General features: G+C 39.8%; 1 protein-coding gene across 4 annotated transcripts in view; it reads right to left on the bottom strand.

Annotated features, from left to right (window-relative positions):
* The window catches only part of LOC142369360 (RAS guanyl-releasing protein 2-like), a 41956-nt gene extending 20659 nt beyond the window's left edge, over positions 1-21297 (bottom strand). The window contains exons 1-7 of one of the 4 annotated variants that reach the window (XM_075451708.1): positions 20787-21297; positions 11173-11303; positions 10825-10927; positions 10543-10599; positions 10070-10201; positions 9517-9667; positions 8692-8865 (exon numbers count right to left, since the gene is read on the bottom strand). In XM_075451708.1, coding sequence (XP_075307823.1) covers positions 8692-8865; positions 9517-9667; positions 10070-10201; positions 10543-10599; positions 10825-10927; positions 11173-11242 — 687 coding nt within the window. In that variant the 5' untranslated portion in view covers positions 11243-11303; positions 20787-21297. The remainder of the gene's footprint in view (positions 1-8691; positions 8866-9516; positions 9668-10069; positions 10202-10542; positions 10600-10824; positions 10928-11172; positions 11304-20786) is intronic. The other 3 variants (XM_075451707.1, XM_075451710.1, XM_075451709.1) reach the window with 3 other exon arrangements.
* Between the last annotated feature and the right edge of the window lie 549 nt (positions 21298-21846).

Below are 21846 nucleotides of genomic sequence, written 5' to 3' on the forward strand. Positions count from 1 at the left end.
TGTGAAAGGTGTCATTGTCAGGTCTTCCCAGTGGGTGGGGAAAAAAATCTGCAACAGTGTATGACGGGGCAGAGAGATGGGTGATGTGGTATATTTATCAAAGCCAAAAGGCACCGTCGCTGTCAGCATAAAGTGATATAAATTAGAGAGGAGCTTTGCATTGTTGCTAAATAAAGTAGCCGTTTGAATTATAATGCCAGATTGCAGTCAAGAAAATGAACATGAGGCATTTGAAATGTGCACCCGAGGAAGCTATAATGGGACACAACCCGTGCACCCTGAGGGAAGCTTTAGAAATGTCAAGTGCTTTAGGACTACCTTCTGTGCTGCCTCTGAATTTTACTCCCAGTATGTGTGTGCACCAGGCTTCTTTTCTTTATAACAAAGAACTGAAGCCTTAAGTATCAATGTACAGTGGCACAGTATCTATGTATGACACCTCAGAAAAGTAAAATACTGATTGCAAACACGATTGGGCATGGCCATAAAACTCATGCAACTTAGTGACCAAAGGCCAGAGCTCAAACCATGCGAGCGGTGTTTGAGAGAGGGAGAAAAGAAAACATTCAATGTCACAAATGTGTCTTCGTTCGTTTGAGAGAAAGAAAAAAAAAAGATGCCGGTACAAATTTAACATAAACAAGGGTTTCAAAGGTTTGGAGAAGTACATATCTGTGAAAATCACAATAAAATGGGACCTAGCTTTGCTTGCATCTCTGTTAGGATGTCTTCACGTACAGCAATGCTTTAAGGTAAATGCTAATATCCATTTGATACCAAAGCCTGATTGGCTTTATAAATGGTTTGGCCATAGGATCACAACCCGCAAGAGCATTTCTGAAAGTGAATGTACCGTTTCTCATTAAAGAAGTCCCAAAGACTGCATTAGGGCATTGGAGGTTTGGTTAGAGAGAGGAAAACATCATGGACTGAGCTGGAAAAAGTTTTATCTAATTTTCTATGTAGCCTGGGTGACGTGTCCCACTAAGACTTCCCAGGAACTTCTTCATACCATTCACACAAGGCTGTGTATACCTGATAAATAAAATAATGGCCATGTTTTCAAGAAGGAACATGATCATCTTTATTAGTCTATAATTGTGATATTTCACAAGTCCTGTGTTTGATAAGTTAAATATGTTCACCTTCTTCATGGTCGGCATGCTTAATCGCAAAGCACAATTAAGGATTATGGGAATGAGTATTGCAAGTATTCTATTAGAAACCAAATGACTGGGAAACTGAGACTGGTCCGATGATAGTAGTGGGTGAAGAGTCAGGAAATTATCAATGTTATTATGGCTAATGCTGAACGGTTCTTCAATTAGATGGGGAAGTACTTCACTCAAAACCACAAAGGTCATTGTCAGTGGGGTTACATGGCACTGAACGGATCGGATTATTGGCTAAATTACAATAAAACTGAGTTATTAAGTTCATGTAGACACCTTGGATTGGATTACTCGCAATCAGATTAAGACCACGTGATAACTTGGTTGAAAGTCAAATTAAACGTGCATGTAGACGGTGAAGCACGTGGTGAATTAGACTTTGCGTTCTGCGCATTCTCGAGATTTTTTTACCCGGGGTCGTGAACCAGAAGTCGGAAGAGACGATATTACTGTTGTCGTCGCCGCTGTCGGAAAGAAACAAACAACGCGATGGAGAATGCGCCGTTGTGCATCGTGTTTGTGCAATAAGCAGCTCAACACAAACGAAATGTAGAGGGACGTAGGTTCATCTTGCTCTTCATTCGCCATTTTCTCGAATACCTGAGTTTGTTGTTGTTGTTGTTGGTGGTGAAGCGGTCAACCGGAAGTGGCTCTATTAGCAATAGTTGAAATGGGTACAGCGCCACCTATCATATCGGAGTATGACATGCTTTGTGCCTATGATTTGATTCATTCACCGCCATATATCCAAGTGAAGTGAAGTGAAATTTATTTATATAGCAAGGATAATTACCCTTGCTCAAATAAGGAGCAACTCAGTCTTATTGTAATTTAGCCAATAATCCGATCCTTTCAGTGCCATGTAACCCCACTGTGTGTTGCCACCAGTCACCAAAGAGAATTACATTTCTTCCTGAGCAAAAGTTGTGAATTGACCAGTAAACCACCAAAAAGAGGTTGTGGCACAACAACATTCTTCTTATACTTTCAGCAGAACTGCACTTCAGTTATTCTTCTCATTCAAGAGTTCTGGTCATTATCAGCACCTGTGCTTACCCCACACTGTGTCACCGCTTCAAGAAACACTGGAACAAGTCAAAGTGATCATTATGAATGAGTGTGAAACACTTAGGAGAGCTCTGCTGGACTCCCTTGACAGGAGCCCTGGGTGTCGGAGAACTGATGTATTCTGACAGAGAGAGGTGAAGAAACCTGCTGAGACTCTGCTGAATAAATCATGAATGACTGATGTCTGCTCTGCACAGAGATGAAAAAAACAATAATAGGAGCAGGTGGAGATTTTTTATAACAATTCCAAATGATGACAACATTCCCAAAGCAGACTTGCATTAAGTAATGAGGATGCATTCACAGAGCCCTGCAGCCTATTAAGACAAAAATACTTTTGCACTTTCTCTAGTTGACTGAAGTTCCCCCTTCACTGAGCAGATGAGTGAATTGTCACAGAGAGAAAAAAAAAAACACTCAGCCCATCTGGCAGTCCAAAGCGTATGAAACCAATTACAGTACAGCCCAGGATGGCAAGTGAAGGGATGACAGACTCCAGACATCTGGTTAGAGAACCATTTAAGGGGAGAAGCTACAAGTTTGGTTTATAAGATTATCTTATGAGGATTACAGCCATCTTGACCTGTAGATTACCAGAGATGATTAGACTCAATGAGTGTAGGAATGATAAACTGTAAATCGAAGATTGATGGAGCCATCTTGACATATCCACAATGATTCATGAAGTGTGACATTTGGCTGTCACCACTTCGGACTTTTAGGAGCTGAAAAAGACCATTTTTGGATAAGCAGGTAGAGTTAGAGCTAAACACCTGATTGGACTAATTTATTTAAAGGGGCAACCAGGACACTGGTTAGAATAAGTGAATCTAACTACTTCATGATGGCAGGTGGAGAAATGTATTGACTTATTATTTCATGAGAGAAGTTAACATGTTTTGATTGGGAAACTGTTAGAGCCAGAGATGTTCTGAAGTCAGTGGTTACGAAGCAGGTTTACATGACAGCAGAGAAAAAAATAGTTATTGTGTTTGTCTGACCAAATAAAGACTTCTTCAATGCATGGAAATATGTCAGTCTGACTGAAATTGGATGAAATCTAGCCTCTCAAAACGTACATACCCAGATAATGCAGCTGGGGATCAAATTACTGCCTGTATACACTCAGACAGACTCAAACAGTCATTTGGCGCTCTTTACAGACTCAAAAGTTCCAGTTTTTGTAAAAACAATCTAATTTAAGTGTATATCATCAATACAGTTGAAATTCCAAAAATTCACATAATTTTTCTGTTTGTTTTATAAGATGGCAAAAAAAGTCAGAAGCTGTGTCAATTATGTTTCAACCCAGCGTCGCTTAAAGCAGTTCCAGATTGTTGCTCTACTTTAATGAAATGCAGTTTTCATAACCGCAGCATCATCTGATGGAACAACCATTCAAATATCTTAAAAAAAAAATTACAGCTGAACTTGCCTGTATGATGATCTCCCACAGAGAAGGTTTGAAGCAGCAGAGTGTTTTGTACATTTACTGACACGATGTTAAGGCCTTGACCAGACTTGGGTCAGTAACTTAATTCAGCTGATGTGCATGTATACTGGGACAAGGACAGTGGTGCACTTAAACAGCCAAGTTGAGCTGTAACTGCAACCCAGTCTCACAGAAAAACGTGTAATATAGCTACGTTGGTCCACAAGGGAAAACGTGGTATTGTCATAATTTGGCCCCCAAAATTGTGACAATACCACGTTTTATTTGGCCTATTCATTTACATTGCTTCGCAACCAGGTCACGTGACTATCAAGTTTCCCTCAGCTAAAAAAGGAAAATGGCCGACTGTCAACCTTTTTTCTGTGAAAAACATAACATTTTAAGATAGCATCTGCATTTGTATGCATTTCGATGGCATTTCTAGCGAGAACTATGGATAATATTTTCAGAATCTTCGTTCAGAGAATGTAGATGATCTTTCGTTTAGTAGTTTCGCCGAAGATTTTGGTATCTCCTTGAAAAAACGTAAGGATATCACGTTTTCTACCGTTGTTAAGGTGGTTGCTATGGACGCTGCTATCTCAACGTCACCGAACTGCGCCGACATTCCCCGTAATTTCTGATAAAAAATAATAAAAAATGTGTATATATATATATATATATATAAAGATATAGCCACATAACAATAGTGACCTTATCATAGAAATGGTTGATAAAACATTATCAACCATTTCTATCAGTGGGCCATTATTTCAGTGAACCAGTAGAGAGAGAAGGCCTGTTATCAGGCATGGGCTTTTTTTTTGTTTTTCAACTTTATTGACCAAACGTGTATCTCTCATAATATATTCATCATAAATATATTATACGCACATATAATCTGTCTTTATGCGACTATAAATAACCCTTGCAAACCGGAAGTACTACGAGTACCGTGTTAATTTTGTATGATATTACATGGTGCGGCTCTAAAAGTATCTGAAGTAAATTTATTTAATTTTTCTTTGCATTGATCATCGAGATCAAGTGTAATTACTAATTCGGCTGTACTTGATATTTGATATATTTAATAGATGTATGTTTTTCCAACCCTACTTTGCAAAACGGAAGAAGCTGCTAACCCAAAACCACATTTCGACAATAACAGTTAGAATATCTAACATATACCAACATCTTGACTTTTTTCAAACCTCAATCATATATATGAAGTATAATTACTAATTCGGCTGCACTAGATATTTGATATATTCAATATATATATGTTTTTAAAACCCTACTTTGCAAACTGGGAAGAACTACAAATATGGCGCTAATTTGGATCAGATACATAGCACGACAAAAAGAATTGTAGTTTATTTTAAAAACGGGCGTATTTCTTATAATTTGGAGTGGTAAATACTAAATTGAGAGTACAAGGAGAGATTTAAAGGGGTGGAAAACACATTTATGTCATCAGATTTTAAATATGCAATTGTGAAATTGGTGAAAATGATTTTTTACCATATTTGATAGCGCCCCCACTTGTTGGTCATATCCATATGGGTATAGTCACATAGCTGAAGTCAAGAGCTCTCTATAACAGTTGGTTCCATATCTGTAGCCTCTTCTGTTAATGATTAACAAGCCTTCTAAATTGCACTGTGGTCAACGTTCAGAGGTCAATATTTCAAGGCACGACCGATTTATAATCTTCACACTGACATATGTTACTCACCAGGTCAAGGTCTTTTCAAAAATGTCTTTCATTTTGTCCTACAACAAAGTGTCATTTTCACCTGTGTTTGGTGTAAGCCCCTTTCAGGTGTGGGTTCTAAGACCATTTGATTGTCCAGCCTGGATGAAATCAAGTCTGGATTTTTTTTTTCATTTTTGGTCAGAAAGAACCTTCAAGGTATTGATGATTTTCCTAATTATGTTCATAATTTTGGATTTGGGCTACTGTAGACTTTATTTTACTCATAGGTGGGTGACAATGGGCCCCTGGGCATGGGTTTGTCAACATCCCATACCACCACGGCAGGGCACTCACTTCACAAAAATGATAAATAATAACAATAAAGATCATTCTTCAACAGGTAGCCCTCTCAGCACCTCAATTATCCTACCCTGCCCCGCCATACATCTTCTGTAAAGACAGACATATGTGTGTGTGTATGTTATTTGTCCGCTATATTCACTAGTATAATACTACTACTCTTTCATCCCTATATTAATCAGCCCAACTTCTTCCATCAAATCAGATACACATATAACCAAATAGACATATGTATGTTTATGTCGGCATACATACATAAATAGGAGTCATGTTTTTTTGGTAAGTAGCTCTTTAAGCAGCTCGGAGTGGTTGCCAGGTTCACTAGTACCTGCGTTTTTTACGCATTACGTGACCAGTCCACCTCTATTGGGTCAACAACCACACTGCTACAATAGCTACCAGGCAAGCTAAACATAAAAGATGAGATCTGGCAACCTGATTTAAAAAAAAAAAACGCAACAGGACTGATGTGTGCTGATAACGTCTATTGAATAGACTGATAACAGTCTAGGGTGCATAGATACACTTATATTACTATTTATGATCAAAAAATTATCTTTTGCTTTTTGTGAATACATATTCCAAAAAATGTAAACTGAACAGAGTAAAGCATATTAGAATGCATACACAACAGAAGTTCTGTTGTGTCATATGCACACAATAGAATCGTTGTTCCTTCACGTCAGCCTAAATTCGTTTCTGCATTGCCCTGGTCGGGTTGCCGTGCCTCAGCCACTGGCGCATGCACCACGCAGATATAGTGTGTGGCTATATAAAAAACAAACAAAAAAAAAATATATATATATATATGTATATATATATATATATATATATATATATATATATTTATTTCTTTTTTTTTTTAACAGAAATTACGGGGAATGTCGGCGCTGGTCGGTGACGTTGAGATAGCAGCGTCCATAGCAACCACCTTAACAACGGTAGAAAACTGGATATGCTTACGTTTTTTCAAGGAGATACCAAAATCTTCGGCGAAATTACTAAACGAAAGATCGTCTACATTCTCTGAACAAAGATTCTGAAAATATTATGCATAGTTCTCGCTAGAAATGCCATCGAAATGCATACAAATGCAGATGCTTTCTTAAAATGTTATGTTTTTCACAGAAAAAAGGTTGACAGTTGGCCATTTTCCTTTTTTAGCTGAGGGAAATTTGATAGTCACATGACCTGGTTACGAAGCAATGTAAATGAATAGGCCAAATAAAACGTGGTATTGTCACAATTTTGGTGGCCAAATTGTGACAATACCACGTTTTCCCTTGTGGACCAACATAGCTATTACACGTTTTTCTGTGAGACTGGGTTGGTAACTGCAACTTGACTTCACTGTGCATGTAACTGAGTGTACTGCTATACTAGAAAAGCACTTCTGCATTATCTGAAGTGCATGGTAGAAATAACGGATGGAGAGATATATTTCAACTTGTATTTAAGTTACATTTACTGTGGGCTGTGTTATTGAGAATGAGGAGTTGTCGTCATAGTACAGAGCCCCGCCCCTATCCGCCATGTTGGCAGAATCCTAGCGAGAAAACGCCGTTCTCTCCATTCGTTTACATTGTACGCGTGTGTTTTTAAATCAGTAAGTGTATACAGTACGGAATTGCAAGAACATGCCTGGAAATCACTGCTGTGTGAAGAACTGTTCCAGTACCTCACACAATACGTTTGGGAAACATAGGAACAACGAAATACGTTATTTTAGGTTTCCTAAATGGATGCAGCATCAGGGAGAGCAGGTGTCTGACCTGCTGCAGGGAGCTCGTAAGGATCAATATTTTGGATGCTGGACAGTTTCTCCAAATACCGCTGCTTTGCGCTTGTAATAAGCTTGTCCCTGTAAGGTCCCTTTTCTTTCGCCTTATCTCTCTGCATTGCTTTGCTTTCTTTCTTTCTTTTGTATTAGTCTCTGCCCTGCCGAAATGACAAATGCGGGAAGATATCCGTTAAGATATCCGTTAAGTTAATGGCGTTGCCCCTGGCAACCAATAGATTCTTCTGCCAACATGGCCGACCGGAGTCACGTGACTCCTCATTCTCAATACAACAGTTCTATTTAAATACAGGAGGGGAGATGTTTGCAAAAGACATGATGCAATACCAATTATGTCTTATGGAGGTTAAAATGCAACAGAACATTTGTCTCTAGACTCATTCATTCAACATCCCCAGGGTCATATGCCTCATCGTATTCCAAACCCTAGAAAGAGTCATTTGTTCTTTAAAATAGGGAAAATGTAAATGTAATCCATTGAAATGCTTTGATACTCCCACTGAGGCAGTTCCGTCAGCAGTTCCATATATAGCATTTTTTTTTTTTTTGCTCATTTGCAAATACTTACCAACATGCAAAATGATATTATTAATAATTAACATTTTCTGTCTGAGTGCAGGGAGATTATTTCTAACTTTGAAGTGCTAAAAGTCTCATATAATCAGCTTTGTCAGACTGACTGTCTGACTGCCATGTTTCAACCTTCTTGTTGGAATAGCCTGACTTTAAAGTTACAGGGACTTTAAACTTTAAACTGAAGAAGATGCCCAGGAATCTCTAGGTTGTAGCAATAATCATCATCAGCACTGGATTGTGTCAAACTAACAAGTTTTTACACACAGATTAAACTCATATTGGTTTCCCAGCAGTACTATCTTACTATTCATGTTTGAGATCTTAACAACGTAATATCTCCAAAGCATTTGCAATTTGTTTAAACTCACAATTGGTACCATATAATAGGAAATAATGTGCTTTTTTACTGTGTGTGAGTCATTCAAGCTCCACAGTGACTTTTCCCCTTCTCTCTCAATTCCCTTCCTTTTTTCTTTAACAATTCCTCTTATTTCTCCCACTGCGATTACGTTCTATCAGCCTGCATGTCTTTGCTCCCTGAACCCCTCAACTGTCTTGAAGCCAATCTCAACAGACCAAGCAGACAGACCTGTGCCACTCTGATGAAATGGGAGATGACAGTGGCTCTCTGCGGGGCGGTGGGCTTGCTGAGCACCATAAGTTGGATCCACTGGGAAACGCTGTTAAAGAGTGTGATGAAGCGCTCCAGGATGGGGTTATCCACCGTGCAGCCATGCATCACAAAGCTGTGGTAGTCCTGAAACTAAAGAGGAGAAGTGGAGTATTGGAAACTGAAAGTAAAATTACAACATGTTGTTCATCTGAGGTTTTATTTGCTTAATATCAGACCTGGTAAGATCAGATAATAATTCTATGACCCAATATGTAAAATTAGTACGTATGTTCTTTTTCACATGACTGTATTTCCAAGTTTGCTGGTCTGTGTTTGTGATGATTTTTCTTAAATGCGTGTTTAATCATTTTCCCAGCCTTGTGAGTGATTAACACTGTGTCACAATCCATCACAATCTGTTAAATACAGAAAAACATTTGTTTGTATACAGTCAAATGCAGACATCTTCTATTTGTGTGCATGTGCACAGGTGGGTAACCTGATCTGTGTTACTTTTGTTTCATTTTAAGTCCATTTAAGAAGAGGCACAAAGGTTGAACAAACCCCACTGCTACCACCATGCTGGACTATTCTATCTAAAAAAATACATCTTCAAACATGAAATCTTTCTATGTCTCAAAAATAACACTCAAAGAGGAAAGTGTTTCCAAACAGCAATTATAATTACTGCATGAGGAAAGCTGATTTTTACTACAAAAAGCCTGTGGCATGTAAACTCTGAATTCCATGACAATGTAAAGGATCCAAGAGCATCACAGCTTCATCTGTTCTCAAACTGACCAGTATCTTGCAGAAAGATTTGTACTCCAAGTAGGTCAGGTGTTCAGCCAGTTCACAGGAATCTAGGTGGTCGAACAGCAGGGACATTTTCCTCTTTTTGGACACCGATGGGACACGCTGAGTCACCTGCCGTTTCCATTTGTATGATGGCCTGAGAGGGGCACAAACAGCACAGCTTTCTCTTCATTGGTCTTTTGGAACAACACAACTAAATTTATGAGAAGCATATCTATAGCCACCATTTAAGTTAAAGATGTTCTTAAAGTGGTGATGGAAACTACTGTTGTCCACCTTTTTTCTTCGGAATTTGTTTTATAGGAAGGGTATTTCCAAGTCAAAAATCGGCCACACACAATTTTTTTATCTTGTCAGGAAATTGAGGTCACACACAAATCTTTTGGTTTTTTTATGAACAAATGAAAAGTCATTGACCCTTCCTTGCACAACTCAGCAATGTTAAATAACAGGCAATAAAATAGCATGCCGACTCCCACGGATACTTTCAGTCATGTTGTCAGCAACACACACAACATTTAACAGCCAGTTCACTCACACACTGTCCAAATCAATGAGCTGACTCTGGCTCTCATTGCCTTCAGTGGTCAGAATATCTTTATAGTCTTTGATCTGGTCTGCCAGCTCCGGGTTCAGATTGAACTCTGCGGGAAACTCAGAAATCCAGTACCTGGAAAAAAGACCAAAGGAAGAAAGACAGACAGATGGGGACTTTGACTGAGATAACTAGAGGAGTCTAAGGCTCTTTAGTTTGAGACTTTTCATCGATCAAGCTGATTACATGGTGATAAAATTAAACTTCTCACCAAATAGTACTATTTCTGTATGGTACTAACTGTCAACATTTAAAGGGGGGGCAAAACAAATAAACACACCATGAAGTTCAAATAAAGAACAACAAGAGGAGGAAGAAAGAGGGAAAGAGATTAAGAGATGATAGTTTAAAAAACCAAAGACAAAGGAGAAGGAAGAGTTTAGATAAATGTCAGACTATACAAAATAGATATTCACTTGACAAGGTGGCATATTCTTGTTCGGAGCTCTGCAATACAACTCTCCTCTTGAGATCTGATTCCCAAGTCAAGGTATAACCGTGCTGTAGATTTTCAACAAACTAGCAACTCCCACTTCATCTAAAATCTCATTAACTTTATAGAGGTTTGGGACGACAAAGAAAAAATTATTCCTTTACAATTTTCTCCATTTCAAATCCAAAAATGTTTGGAATAAAGTACTATGCTCATAGACAAACACCAAAAGGCATATAAACTTGAGAGCAGAGTTAAAGGATACTTGAGCACAAGCTTCTTAGCCATGTCAGTCGAAGGGATATACCAAGGGTGCATCATGAGGAACATGCGGACCAAAGAGACATCCTTCAAAGAGCCTTTCTCATCTTTCAAGAGAAGATTTCATCATCAGCAAGATAAGCATCAGCAGCTTTTTGTTTGAGAGTATCTATTTTGGGTGGTCTGCAGTGATTTCAACACAAATGTATAACACCATCACAACAGAAGACCATTTCCAAAATCCAAATAACTGACTTAAATTAGATATAACATATAGTGGGGGAAAAACAGTTTACTTTTATCAACTTCAGTTAAAATCAAATGAATCATTCATATGATATAGATGACAAACCAAATGCTTGAATGCACGATTCCACCAGCTCATCCACCGTTGCAGACTGTTCTGATAAAACGGATTCCATTACTCCCTTCTTCTGTTTTTCCCTCGTTTCCCTTTGTCTGGTTTGGCGTTTGTGACATTCACTGAACACAATAGAGGATAAAAAGAAGAGATCAAAACATGAGCAAAACAGAATAATTTAGTAAAGTAGGACTGTAGGATTGTAAATTGTAGGATTGTAAATTCACAGCAGCAGTTCCTTGATGTTTGGTATCCATCCTGCTCAATGCTACAGTGACCAAGTGTGATCAGTGCGTGTTTACACCAGAAGCTATTTATCCAAAATGACTTATAAGTGGGGAACAATATTTAAAGTTCTGTTCAAATGACAGAGTACAAAGAAGTGCAAATAATTGCTGGTTAGGTGTGGTATTAGATATGTTAGGAGAGGAGGTGTATTCAGAAAAAACCTGAGTATTCAAGGAATTCTTGAGGCCACAGTGGGATGCTCCTGCTCTGATAGCATTTACCATTGTGGAACCCAATGTGACAACAGTCTGGAATGAGGCAGCCTTTGACTTAGGGATAGCAGTACGATAGTAGCATAAGCCTGTATGTATTCAGAAGTCACTATGTAGGGAGCATTATTGACATGAATTTGGAGTGACATATGTCCTTTTTGGCTGAGCAGACACCATCTGAACCATCTGCAGGGGTTTCGCTGTGCATGCTGGGAGACCTGTTAGAAGAGACTACCATGGACTGCACCAAGAGTTTAGTGACATGCTGAGTCAGATAAAGCCTAATTTTTCTCACATGTTAAATGTAAGTTGATTCATCTGTGAAACAGAAGCAACATGGTCATGGCAACCTTTGTTGAGGACATACTTTAAGAAGCAATCTTTATGTTGATAGTTGGTGCTTATCGTAATTCAAGGACGCTTTCAAGGCAGGAGGCATCTTCATTATCATGACATTCTCAGACTAGAAATGAGTTCTTCATTGCATTTGGAAAACACAAAAGGAAAAGTCCAAACAAGTGATAATGTTACAGCATATTACATTTTTTACACATCCCTGCCTGCTTTATGGCTGTGAACTTTGGAGCAAGACAACTTAAACTTGTGGCTATGTGTGTGTGGCTTGTCTAATAGATAGATACAAAACCACTAGCACAATCAGCAGGAAACCAAAAGCTATCTGTTCTCGACATGTTCCAGTGCATTCTGTGGACACGCATGACACCATTCCCTCATTTATCTTTTTTTCTTTTATGAAATACGTTTTTAAACAAATTCATACTGATACTTTTCTTGATATAGGAGGTTCTAACAATGGGAAACCATGGCAACAAAAGTTACTGAAACCACAGTTGGGTCAAGTAGACTCAGCCTGTTCATTGCAGTGATCCTTTATACAGTATGTAATCTATACAGTTGTGTCTGGAGCAGTACCGTTCTTTTATCTTCCACAAAGTTTGTATGTTGTTATCAAAGTATCTGTTATCAAAATGTGAGATAAAAGAAACCTCTTTGCTTCATTGCCAATAAGTGTGACACTCGTTTGTGTGTGCGAGACATTTCTGAAGCCAAATCAACAACCCACCCCATTGCTACATCTCCGATCTAATGGCTTTTGAATGCTGTGGTTCAGCGACCGTGAGAAGGGTGTGATGAGTACGTGTACGTATCTATTGTGCCTGACACAACAAAGCCTTTCACCGCGCTGTCTCTGCTGCAACACGGTGGGTGGACACACTCAATTACAGGCTTCACAAGATGTCGTAGCCACGCTCAATTGTGTGAGGATGGAGGGAAGTAAAAACACAGAAAAATAAGGAAATACAATCTTAAAGCTTTAGTCTTCATACATCATAAACATCATACCGCCAGAGTGAGTGAAAGTCACAGTGTTGATGAAGAGGCCAAACTAGAATGGTCGGCTTCCAATTTGGGATTTGATGATCAGATAATGGTGGGATAAAGTGTAAAGGAATGATGGACAAGATTATAAAACGATGCTCAGCTGCTATAAATAGGCATGAAAATCTACCACAGGAACCAAGTCCGCGCAACAGAGCAGGTCTCTGTCTCAAAATGAAACCTCAGAGAAAAAAAAACAAAAAAAACAATGCTTGTGTCTCTGTGGCAGTCAGCTCAGAAAAAGCAATATTTCTTCTGATCCCATCTGTATAGACCCTTCTAGGACAGATACCACTGTTCACATCTCCTAAATAAAAGATAGTAAAATGGTTTTAAAGTCTTCTGTCACTGCACAAGAGTCTTTATTAATGATGAGTGTTGATATGAGCTGAGGTGGCTTTTTTTGTGGCAAAATGGGCATCGGTTTTACTTCTGAATTTCGACTTAGGACCAGAACAGTCTGTCCTTTTGAACTGAAGGAGGAGAGGAGATTAACTATTTTCTACACAGGTGCCCGGTGTACACATCCCTCAAAAGCTTCAATACTGAAAAAAATGCACGGGGAGGAGGCCACCTTTGCAATGACAGAGTCTGCTTTGAACTGGCCTAGCCTGGCACTGCGGCACACACTGTGCCCGTCTTGACGATGATAATATCTTGCCATTCCAAGCAAATGCACCATTCATCATCCCACTGACAGGAGCACTTTGTCGCAACCCAGAAAGCATTTCTCTCTGAGCTTTCAGGAGAATTTAGTCTGATTCATCCCAAAGAACATCCCTCCTTCTGTCGTTTATCTCCCCCATGCATAGTTTCATTTCTGATTCTGTTTCTATAGCCGTGAAGCAGTGGATTGAGTGGAAGTAGCACACACTGTGAGAGCTTTGGTGTCATCCTTGGTTGCCTGGTGACGACGACCCAGGACCATCGATCAGGCAGATTAAGGGGTGGGATGGGGCGCAGCGGGGATAAAGGGAAGTTGACGGGTGCCTGGTCAATCCTGGCCAAGCAGAATCTGCAGTGTGCTGCTGGTTCACTGGGCAATGAAAATGTCACATCCTCTGGTTAGACACAGACACCTTCAAACTGCTGCCTTTGGCGTTTCCACTCTTAAAGCCTCCAAAGAACAGGAAAATCTGATATTTCTTTACTTTTGTGATGGTATAAATATGTCCTTGTTCTGCCTAAATGAAATCAGACCATGTGAATGCACCATTTTACACAAGTTAAGAATGTATTCATCTTCTTTACCTTTTTGAATCCAGAAATTGTCACAAGCTTTAATTGATGAGAAGACACTGAACAACAGAAAGATAATGTTATCCATCTTTTTATTGATATTTCAGTAATGAGGCTCATTTCCGAGTGTGCAAGTAAATACCACACACTAATGCACAGTCTCAATGCGACAATTGATTTACTTTTATCCTCTTTCATTTGAGTAAATCAAGTTTAATTGGTACTTTTGTTATTACTTCTTATTAGGAAATAGCTCTGGCTTCCATGTGTTAGACAATCTAACCAAAAAATGAAAAGTCTGGTATATTTTAGCTTGGGCATCACTTTTCCTTTTATGTTGTTGTCATTTATCAATGGTTACAAAATCTTTGCAACCGGACCCACATGTAGCAGTAATACCCATTCATATTGGGCAAATGCATGGTAAAATAGTGCTTGGATTTTAAATAAACCAATACCGATTATCATTATTACAAGTGTTTAACAACATTGGTATTGTGTATCACACAGGCAGACGTTTTACATGCTTGTATCCATCTCTATAAATTTTGACCACACTGTGGTGTAAGGAGGGAAAAGTTGGTTGGTTGGTCAGTCCACTGCTTTTATTCAACTCAAAATTTTGGTACAGGAATTTTTTGTTGTTCCCCAGATTATTTAGGCTACACTCAATTGCTTATCACCTGACCTTTCTTCTCCTGCATAGTGGCAACGACAGGCCCGTGTGTGGGCTTCCCCTACAAGTTAATATTTCTAACTTCCATCTTCATCAACCTCAAATGTACTTTGTGTCTGAATCGACTAATATAAGCAAGTAAAATTAAAAACTAAAACAGTGATTATGGTAAAATATTTTACATGCCAAATATCAGCATGCTAGCTTAGTTAGCGTTAACCTGTTGACATGCGTGCCAATGGCAGATTGCTTTTCTTGTTATTGTTAAACACTGATATGTAATGGTCCATAGCTGAAATTAGGTTAGGTTATACTTTATCTTTTCCATGAAAATAAAAAAAACAACACTTAATAATCTAACACTATAATAATCAGTAAATACTATTGAATATGTGTTTTTGCATGCAATTAGCATGAAGAGTATGCATCTATATTGGAAAGGCTTCCTCGTAAAATTTAGGCCATATTCCTATAAATCGACTTTCCTTCAAATACCCAAGTTTTTTTTCCTCTTCCATCTCCTGCCGGTTGTTGTCACTCAATTTTCCATGGATCACTTTACTGGTGAGTATAATGGTCTCGTCAAATGTAACAGCTATATACTTTATAAGCATTTGCATATGCATTCACATGATGGCAGTAAGATGTAGTCAAAAGACTTGCACAGGTCACAGTGACGAAAACTACAAGCGAACCTGACAGTAAGTGTGAGTTTACAAACTTTAGAGGGGGTAAAACGGACTTTGGAGCTTTATCTCATCCCCCTGTCCTTAACCGGCTGTAAAAACACATCCAAACACCACGTTTTCATATCACAGACACTCAACACTTATCTCTAACCCAACACCCTCTAGTTTGCCTCAGGAAGTTGTTGTAAGGGTGCTGCATGATGGGACAGATATAGTTCTCCAGAGGTTGGTGGTAGACTCTATTTACAGAGTACAGGCCAGGGCCCTGAGAGCAGGAAGAGAAACATTTCCTTCTCCCTGGACACAGAATGCCACACTGGAGGGGAGGCAAAGGCTGCAAACAGAGATTAGCAGCTACAGCAGCTCCTTCGGGAGCAAAGGGGTTGTGGCGGGAGGAAAGGATGAATGGGAGATAAATGGGAAGTGGGAAGAGAGAGCTTCAGATCAGTGAAACATAGAAAGATATTGTTGGCTGAAAAAGAAGGGGCATTAAACAAAAAGGGATATTACTGATGGAAGAGGCCTCTAAGATAACTACTAATATATGTCTATTAAACTAATGTGGCTGGTCATTCTAACACTGTATGCAGTGAAGGCAAGCAGCACATTTTCAATATTCTTGAAGTAACAGAAGGAAGGGAAGGAATAAAGTATGTAAATTTGATAATGCCTTGCTGAGGCATGGCAGCTGCCAAAGTGTAATGTTTCATTATATTCTTGAGAACGAAAATGTCATACATACAGTTCCACATCTGGCGCACTGTCATATGTCACATATCAACTCTCTTACACAAATAAAATTGCAATAATGTGAGGCATAAAAGGGCATTGCTGCAGATCCTATGTTCTGTTAGAATACATTCTCCAGCCTCCCTGATACAACAATGTATCATTGTGTCACACTGTTGCCGCTGCTTTGTGTTGGGGCTTCCTGCTCAAACTTCTGTCCTTTAACAGATGTGAGAGTTTGCTTCATAACAAATGCCGGAAGGGTGCGATGGTATGTGAAATGTGGAGGGTGTTTGTGCTCGTCTGCACATTTTTAAAACCCTATACACACCGAGTTGGACTTTTCTAAGTGTATAAGTACTTATAAAGTTCGCCTTCGTCTGTCTCTATAACAGTCTCATCTCACACTGTTTTACTTTTTTTCTCCCTGACACATATAAATTCCCTCGAAACCCTTCCTGTGCTATGACTAAAAGAGGAGGCAAAATGGCATATTGTGTAATCCAGCAAAAGTTATACATCATCTTTTGCAACAGCGTGTTGGGATTTGTGTTTTAGTAAAGGGCAATTCTGTCCGACCGTCAAACAGCTTCAGAGCACGCCTCAGTCAGGGTTCATTCTGGTGTTGAGCAATGGTGAAAGTGAGGAATTGCACATCCTGTTGTGACAGGGCGTTTCATCTTGCATTGTCAGTTTTAAAATTGACAATACAATGATTAAAAGCAACTCATTTTTTGGAACTACAGTTATTGACTTTTTTGTCAAGGTTTGTAAAAATGTTTCCCCCAGTCTAGCTGTAGCTCCCCATTTAGCAAGCAGACATGAGAATCCATGATCAAATGAGTTACAAAAAGTTTAGATTCATAGAAAAGAAAGCAACCCGAGCTAAATCAAAAGATATGCTTAAAAAACAAATCTTTATTTTTCAACTCATTTCATCAGTTTTTGATGTAAATATCAGCCTTTTCTATTCATACAGAAACATAAAACCACTGATTCGTGAACAAGAATAGTATCTAGCACAGGAAAAAACAGCCCCTAAATAAGGTCACACACCATGCAACTCTGAGCCCTTAAATGTTCACCAATTCTCATTTTCAAAGAAATACCTGCAATTTGCAAAATAATGCACAAGCTGTGCATCTAAAGCTAGTTTGTTCTTTGCAGTGTATCTGTTTCATTTCCTCTCGCCTGTCAACGGGCTTGGGCTTACTGAGCTGTGCAGTGGTTTTATACTAAACAGTCATTCTGAACTAGTTTTGTGTGCGATTGTTGGCAGTTTCATATTCACCCAGCCAGCCTCTTCATTCCCCTCGTACAAGCTGTTTAACAGCCATGGCTACTTCCTGTTTATGTAATCCTCCCTGAAACAAGCTCAGATCATTGAGCAGAACGCAAACCCCTCCATTTCCTGACATTACTCTGTTGATTTTGTAGATTTAGATACAAAATTAGGCAGCCTGCAAACAGACTGAGCACAATGACAAAGGCAGGCAAATTAACTTTGTTTGTGGGTGCAGGTTAACACTAGCATTTACAATTCCCCTTCTGAAAAAGGAACACCTAACACCTGCAGCATAGATTGATGCCAGCCAGCTAAGACTTTAACTAATCATGATCTTGCAATTGCCATGATAGGTGATTCACTGCCTTTAGTAATTATGTGGTTAGATGCTGCACCACTTAGTTTTGATCGGTGTCCCCACCAGTGTTCATGCACAATTGTGTTTTATTGTGACAAACTTAATTCAAGTCACAGCTTGATTTGGAGCTCTTCAGATCTGACAGCCCCAGCTATCTTGCCCCCCTACTTAATTTCTCCCACTCCTTCGTGTTGTTAGAGTGGAGAAAGGTAAGGATCGCAGAATGCTGAGGCAGACTGAGATTTCATCAGGTCTGTGACCTTTATTCTCATTTCAACAGGCACAGAAAGGTCTGAACAGTGCTCAGGAAGATTAACGACAACTGTTTGCTGAGGTTAGAAGTGAGACAGTTCACATAAGATGTCGCAAAATGATCCCTTCGTGTTAGAATTTTAAAACTGCTTCTGTTCTGCCAAGTAAGTGGGAGTCAAACCGAAGCCAATTCCAGCTCTTCCTACGCCTGTGTGTGTGCCTGAAAAATTTCTATTTTTTATCTTTTTGGTCTTTAAATCTGTTAGTAACAACTACAAATAGCTCAAAAACTGACATGCCTTGGGCGCAATTAATCAAGTGTGTTGTGCCTGAACTGTGGAGGAACAGACTGGATTAGCAAATGGAAAGCAAACTAAGGAAGAGTGTGCACTTGGATGTTCATCCCACTGATGACCACCATCCAGCCCACATGTCTGAGCTGCAGCTCTCTGTAATCAATTTTTTTCTTGCTTGATTTTATTATTGTATACATTGATTTGTCTTTACTTTTCTTAGCAACTTTCTCTGCTTTAGTTTACTCCTTCCTCTCTTCCTGTTGCTCCTCCCAAATATGTTTCTGGTGGTCCTTCAGCATATAGCAACAGTCGTTTACAATTATGAGTGGCTATCCTGATAAGTGCAACACTGCTGCAGGTTGATGTGGAGGCTGAGAGTGATGCTAAATATCAAGGGTAGCCGCTCCAGAGGCCAGAAGTAATTGTACTGCGGCAGCAGAGGCAAGACAGAAAAAAAAACAGAGATGCTGAGGTTTTCTTTGTTAATCTCCTCTATAGTTGTTTTTCCCACATTTTGCAAGCCCTCTGAATCCTTGAAACCCCATATTTTTGAAGCACTATATCTTTCAAGTCAAGCACCACTTCAGTTGTTGGATGCATGCATGCACAGACCATGGGGGACTTTGAGGTGACTGATGATCAAATAAGCCAGCATGTGATGAAATTTACTTTATTTTCTGTGCTTTGCTGACAGATTTGTCTGAGTGGCCACTGCACATATGAGGGCCAATGCTGACTGACGCCTCATTTGCATTCTCTGAATCGACACTGACCTGGAATGAGCACTGAATGAGCGCACAAAAGCGAGCTTGTCCCGATATTCAAAACGGGTGCAGCTAATCAGCAGCTATGGCAGCTGGACTGAAAACACTCTAGTGACTTTTCTGCTTCCCAAAAGGAAAAGATGAACTGCGCAGCTACAGGTCATACTTCCAAAAGTCCAGACAGGCGGCCCGTTACAAATTACATGTCAAATCCTCTGGCTCTAACACCAGAACATGAGTGGATAACGCTGGGGTGAAGTTGGCATTCAAATATGTCTCCTAATCCCTGCTGCTCAGAGGGTGGCTGGAGAAAATCACCTTAAATCAACCACAGACAAGACAGCTGTAGACTGTATAAGAGGACAGGAGGCTCATTGAAGGAAAGTCAAAGAGAGGTAAGCAAGTCTGACCTCTCGCATCTTTAATTCGGTAGCCAAGGCAGAATCACTATAAGCCGGCCTGCATTGTTAATTAACAGTCAGTGCAAATTCCCATCAATATTAAAGTGTTTGTTGGTTTTTAACAGAGCTGCCAGAGGTCCTGAAAGTCAATGTGAGCGCTCCCAGCTGTTAAAAATCCATCAGGGTGGAAGACAGGGGTCTAGACTGAGATTTTAAGCTACAACTTTACATGCCACCAGTTAACCATCACTGTTGTGCCAGTCACAGCAGGATAAAGATCCCGCCACTCCCTCAGTCTAAATTTAGGAGCAGGCCGTCCATCATCCTCCTCTATGTGTGGCTGTCAGATGCTCTGCCTTCCTGAAAATTAATGTGCACATAACTCCACTTCTGGATTTAAATCACTACAAGCCAAGTATCAATGTCACATCACTACACCTAAAACACCTGAGCTTCAGTTATGGTTGCTTTGAACCGATTAGCACCCATAAAGATGTTGTATTCATGCAATCATTCCTCTACACAGCGGCCAAGTCTTTTGGTTGTTTGTGAGCAGGTTTACATGGACTGATAGTGAGCTCTGCTGATGGCACCTTTGCCAACTCTGTGCAACAAGTAGATTTATCTGACAGCTACAGGATGGAACCTGTGCCATCTGCAAGTCAGAGCACAACAGCTGCAAATACTTTTACCATTACAAGTGCAAGGCAATCATGACTCCCTGATGAATCGAAATTAAATTGCCAAAGCTGGCACTGCAGTTGCTGATGCAATAGGAGGAGTCCAAGCGTGATCTTGCAATGCAGTAATTTCATTTAAACTGAATGTGCATCACCTGATCAATAGGTAGAGGGTTTACGCAGAACCTCAAATGGACACATGATGTATCACAGTGGCATGGCTGGAGAAAAAAAATGCCATAACTGAGACTGTCCATGTGTAAAAATTTCCGAATAAACTCAACTGGCAACAGTTTTGAAGGCTACTAACATGCAAGTTGTGCCACATTTCTTACCTTCAGAGTTTAAAGGGTCCCATGCTCGGTGAGAAGAGGCTGCAGAGATAACGGTTATGGAGTGAGCTCTGAGACAAAAAGCGATACATCACCAGCACCGCCGAACTCACAGCCTGGGAGCGCCAGGTCTTGGGTTTAAAATGCGGCAGTGATCAGAATCCACAAGAACTCATCGGAGGATTTACACTCGGATCTTTCCTCGGACTTGATGCTGGTTCTCTGAATGGGCCATATGCGGCTATTTTATACAAATAGCCTCAAAGCGCGCACAAGTGTTTGCCCGACGCACTCGGAAGCAAGTTGTGGATATGTGCTAATGTGCTGCTGAGCTCAGTCATCTGGTCGCAGCTGGACCGCGTGCCAACCCCTTCTGTTCACGTTCCAGCTGTGCGGCTCACAAATCACACTGCGGAGCCACAGTCCCGCCTATTGGTAGTATCACAGCAACACCACAGTCTGTACACATGCTTGGTGTGTACGAGCAGAAACGCGCCATTACGCACCACCATAGCGGTTTATCATCTGTCAGGTTCCCTGCCATATAAATACGTCCAGGAGAGTTTTGCGCTGCCTTCAAATTCACTTCTTTAACTGGGCTGTGCACGTGCTTTTAGTGGGAAGACACTTATATAGTGTGTTTTTTTTGTTGTTGTTGTTGTTTCGTAAGAAGCAAACTGCGGCAATGGTGGAATGTGAAATTAATTAATTTTCTTTAAAAATGTGCAAACATGTTTGTTACACTGTAGACACGACACCATATTTCGATATTCTTTGTAAACTAAAATCTTGTGTTCCTTAAAATGTTTCCACTCTTTCTTCCCTTTTAAATTGCCATACATTGTTACACATCATAATCTCGCTACCTGTTGCTATAGTGCAAGGTTCTGCCCCCTTCAACGTCACATGTTACATTCAGGGAACAAGAGAGTGAAGGAGAAACAACAGCCCAACATAAACTGCCAAAATAACATTTATTTAGGCACATTAATTATAAAGCAGTTTTTTCGATTTTTTGGGGGGAAAAGGGGAAATTTAGGTATTTTTGACATTTCGACAGTGT

Source organism: Odontesthes bonariensis, chromosome 19 (assembly GCF_027942865.1).
Source record: "Odontesthes bonariensis isolate fOdoBon6 chromosome 19, fOdoBon6.hap1, whole genome shotgun sequence".
Lineage (NCBI taxonomy): Eukaryota > Metazoa > Chordata > Actinopteri > Atheriniformes > Atherinopsidae > Odontesthes > Odontesthes bonariensis.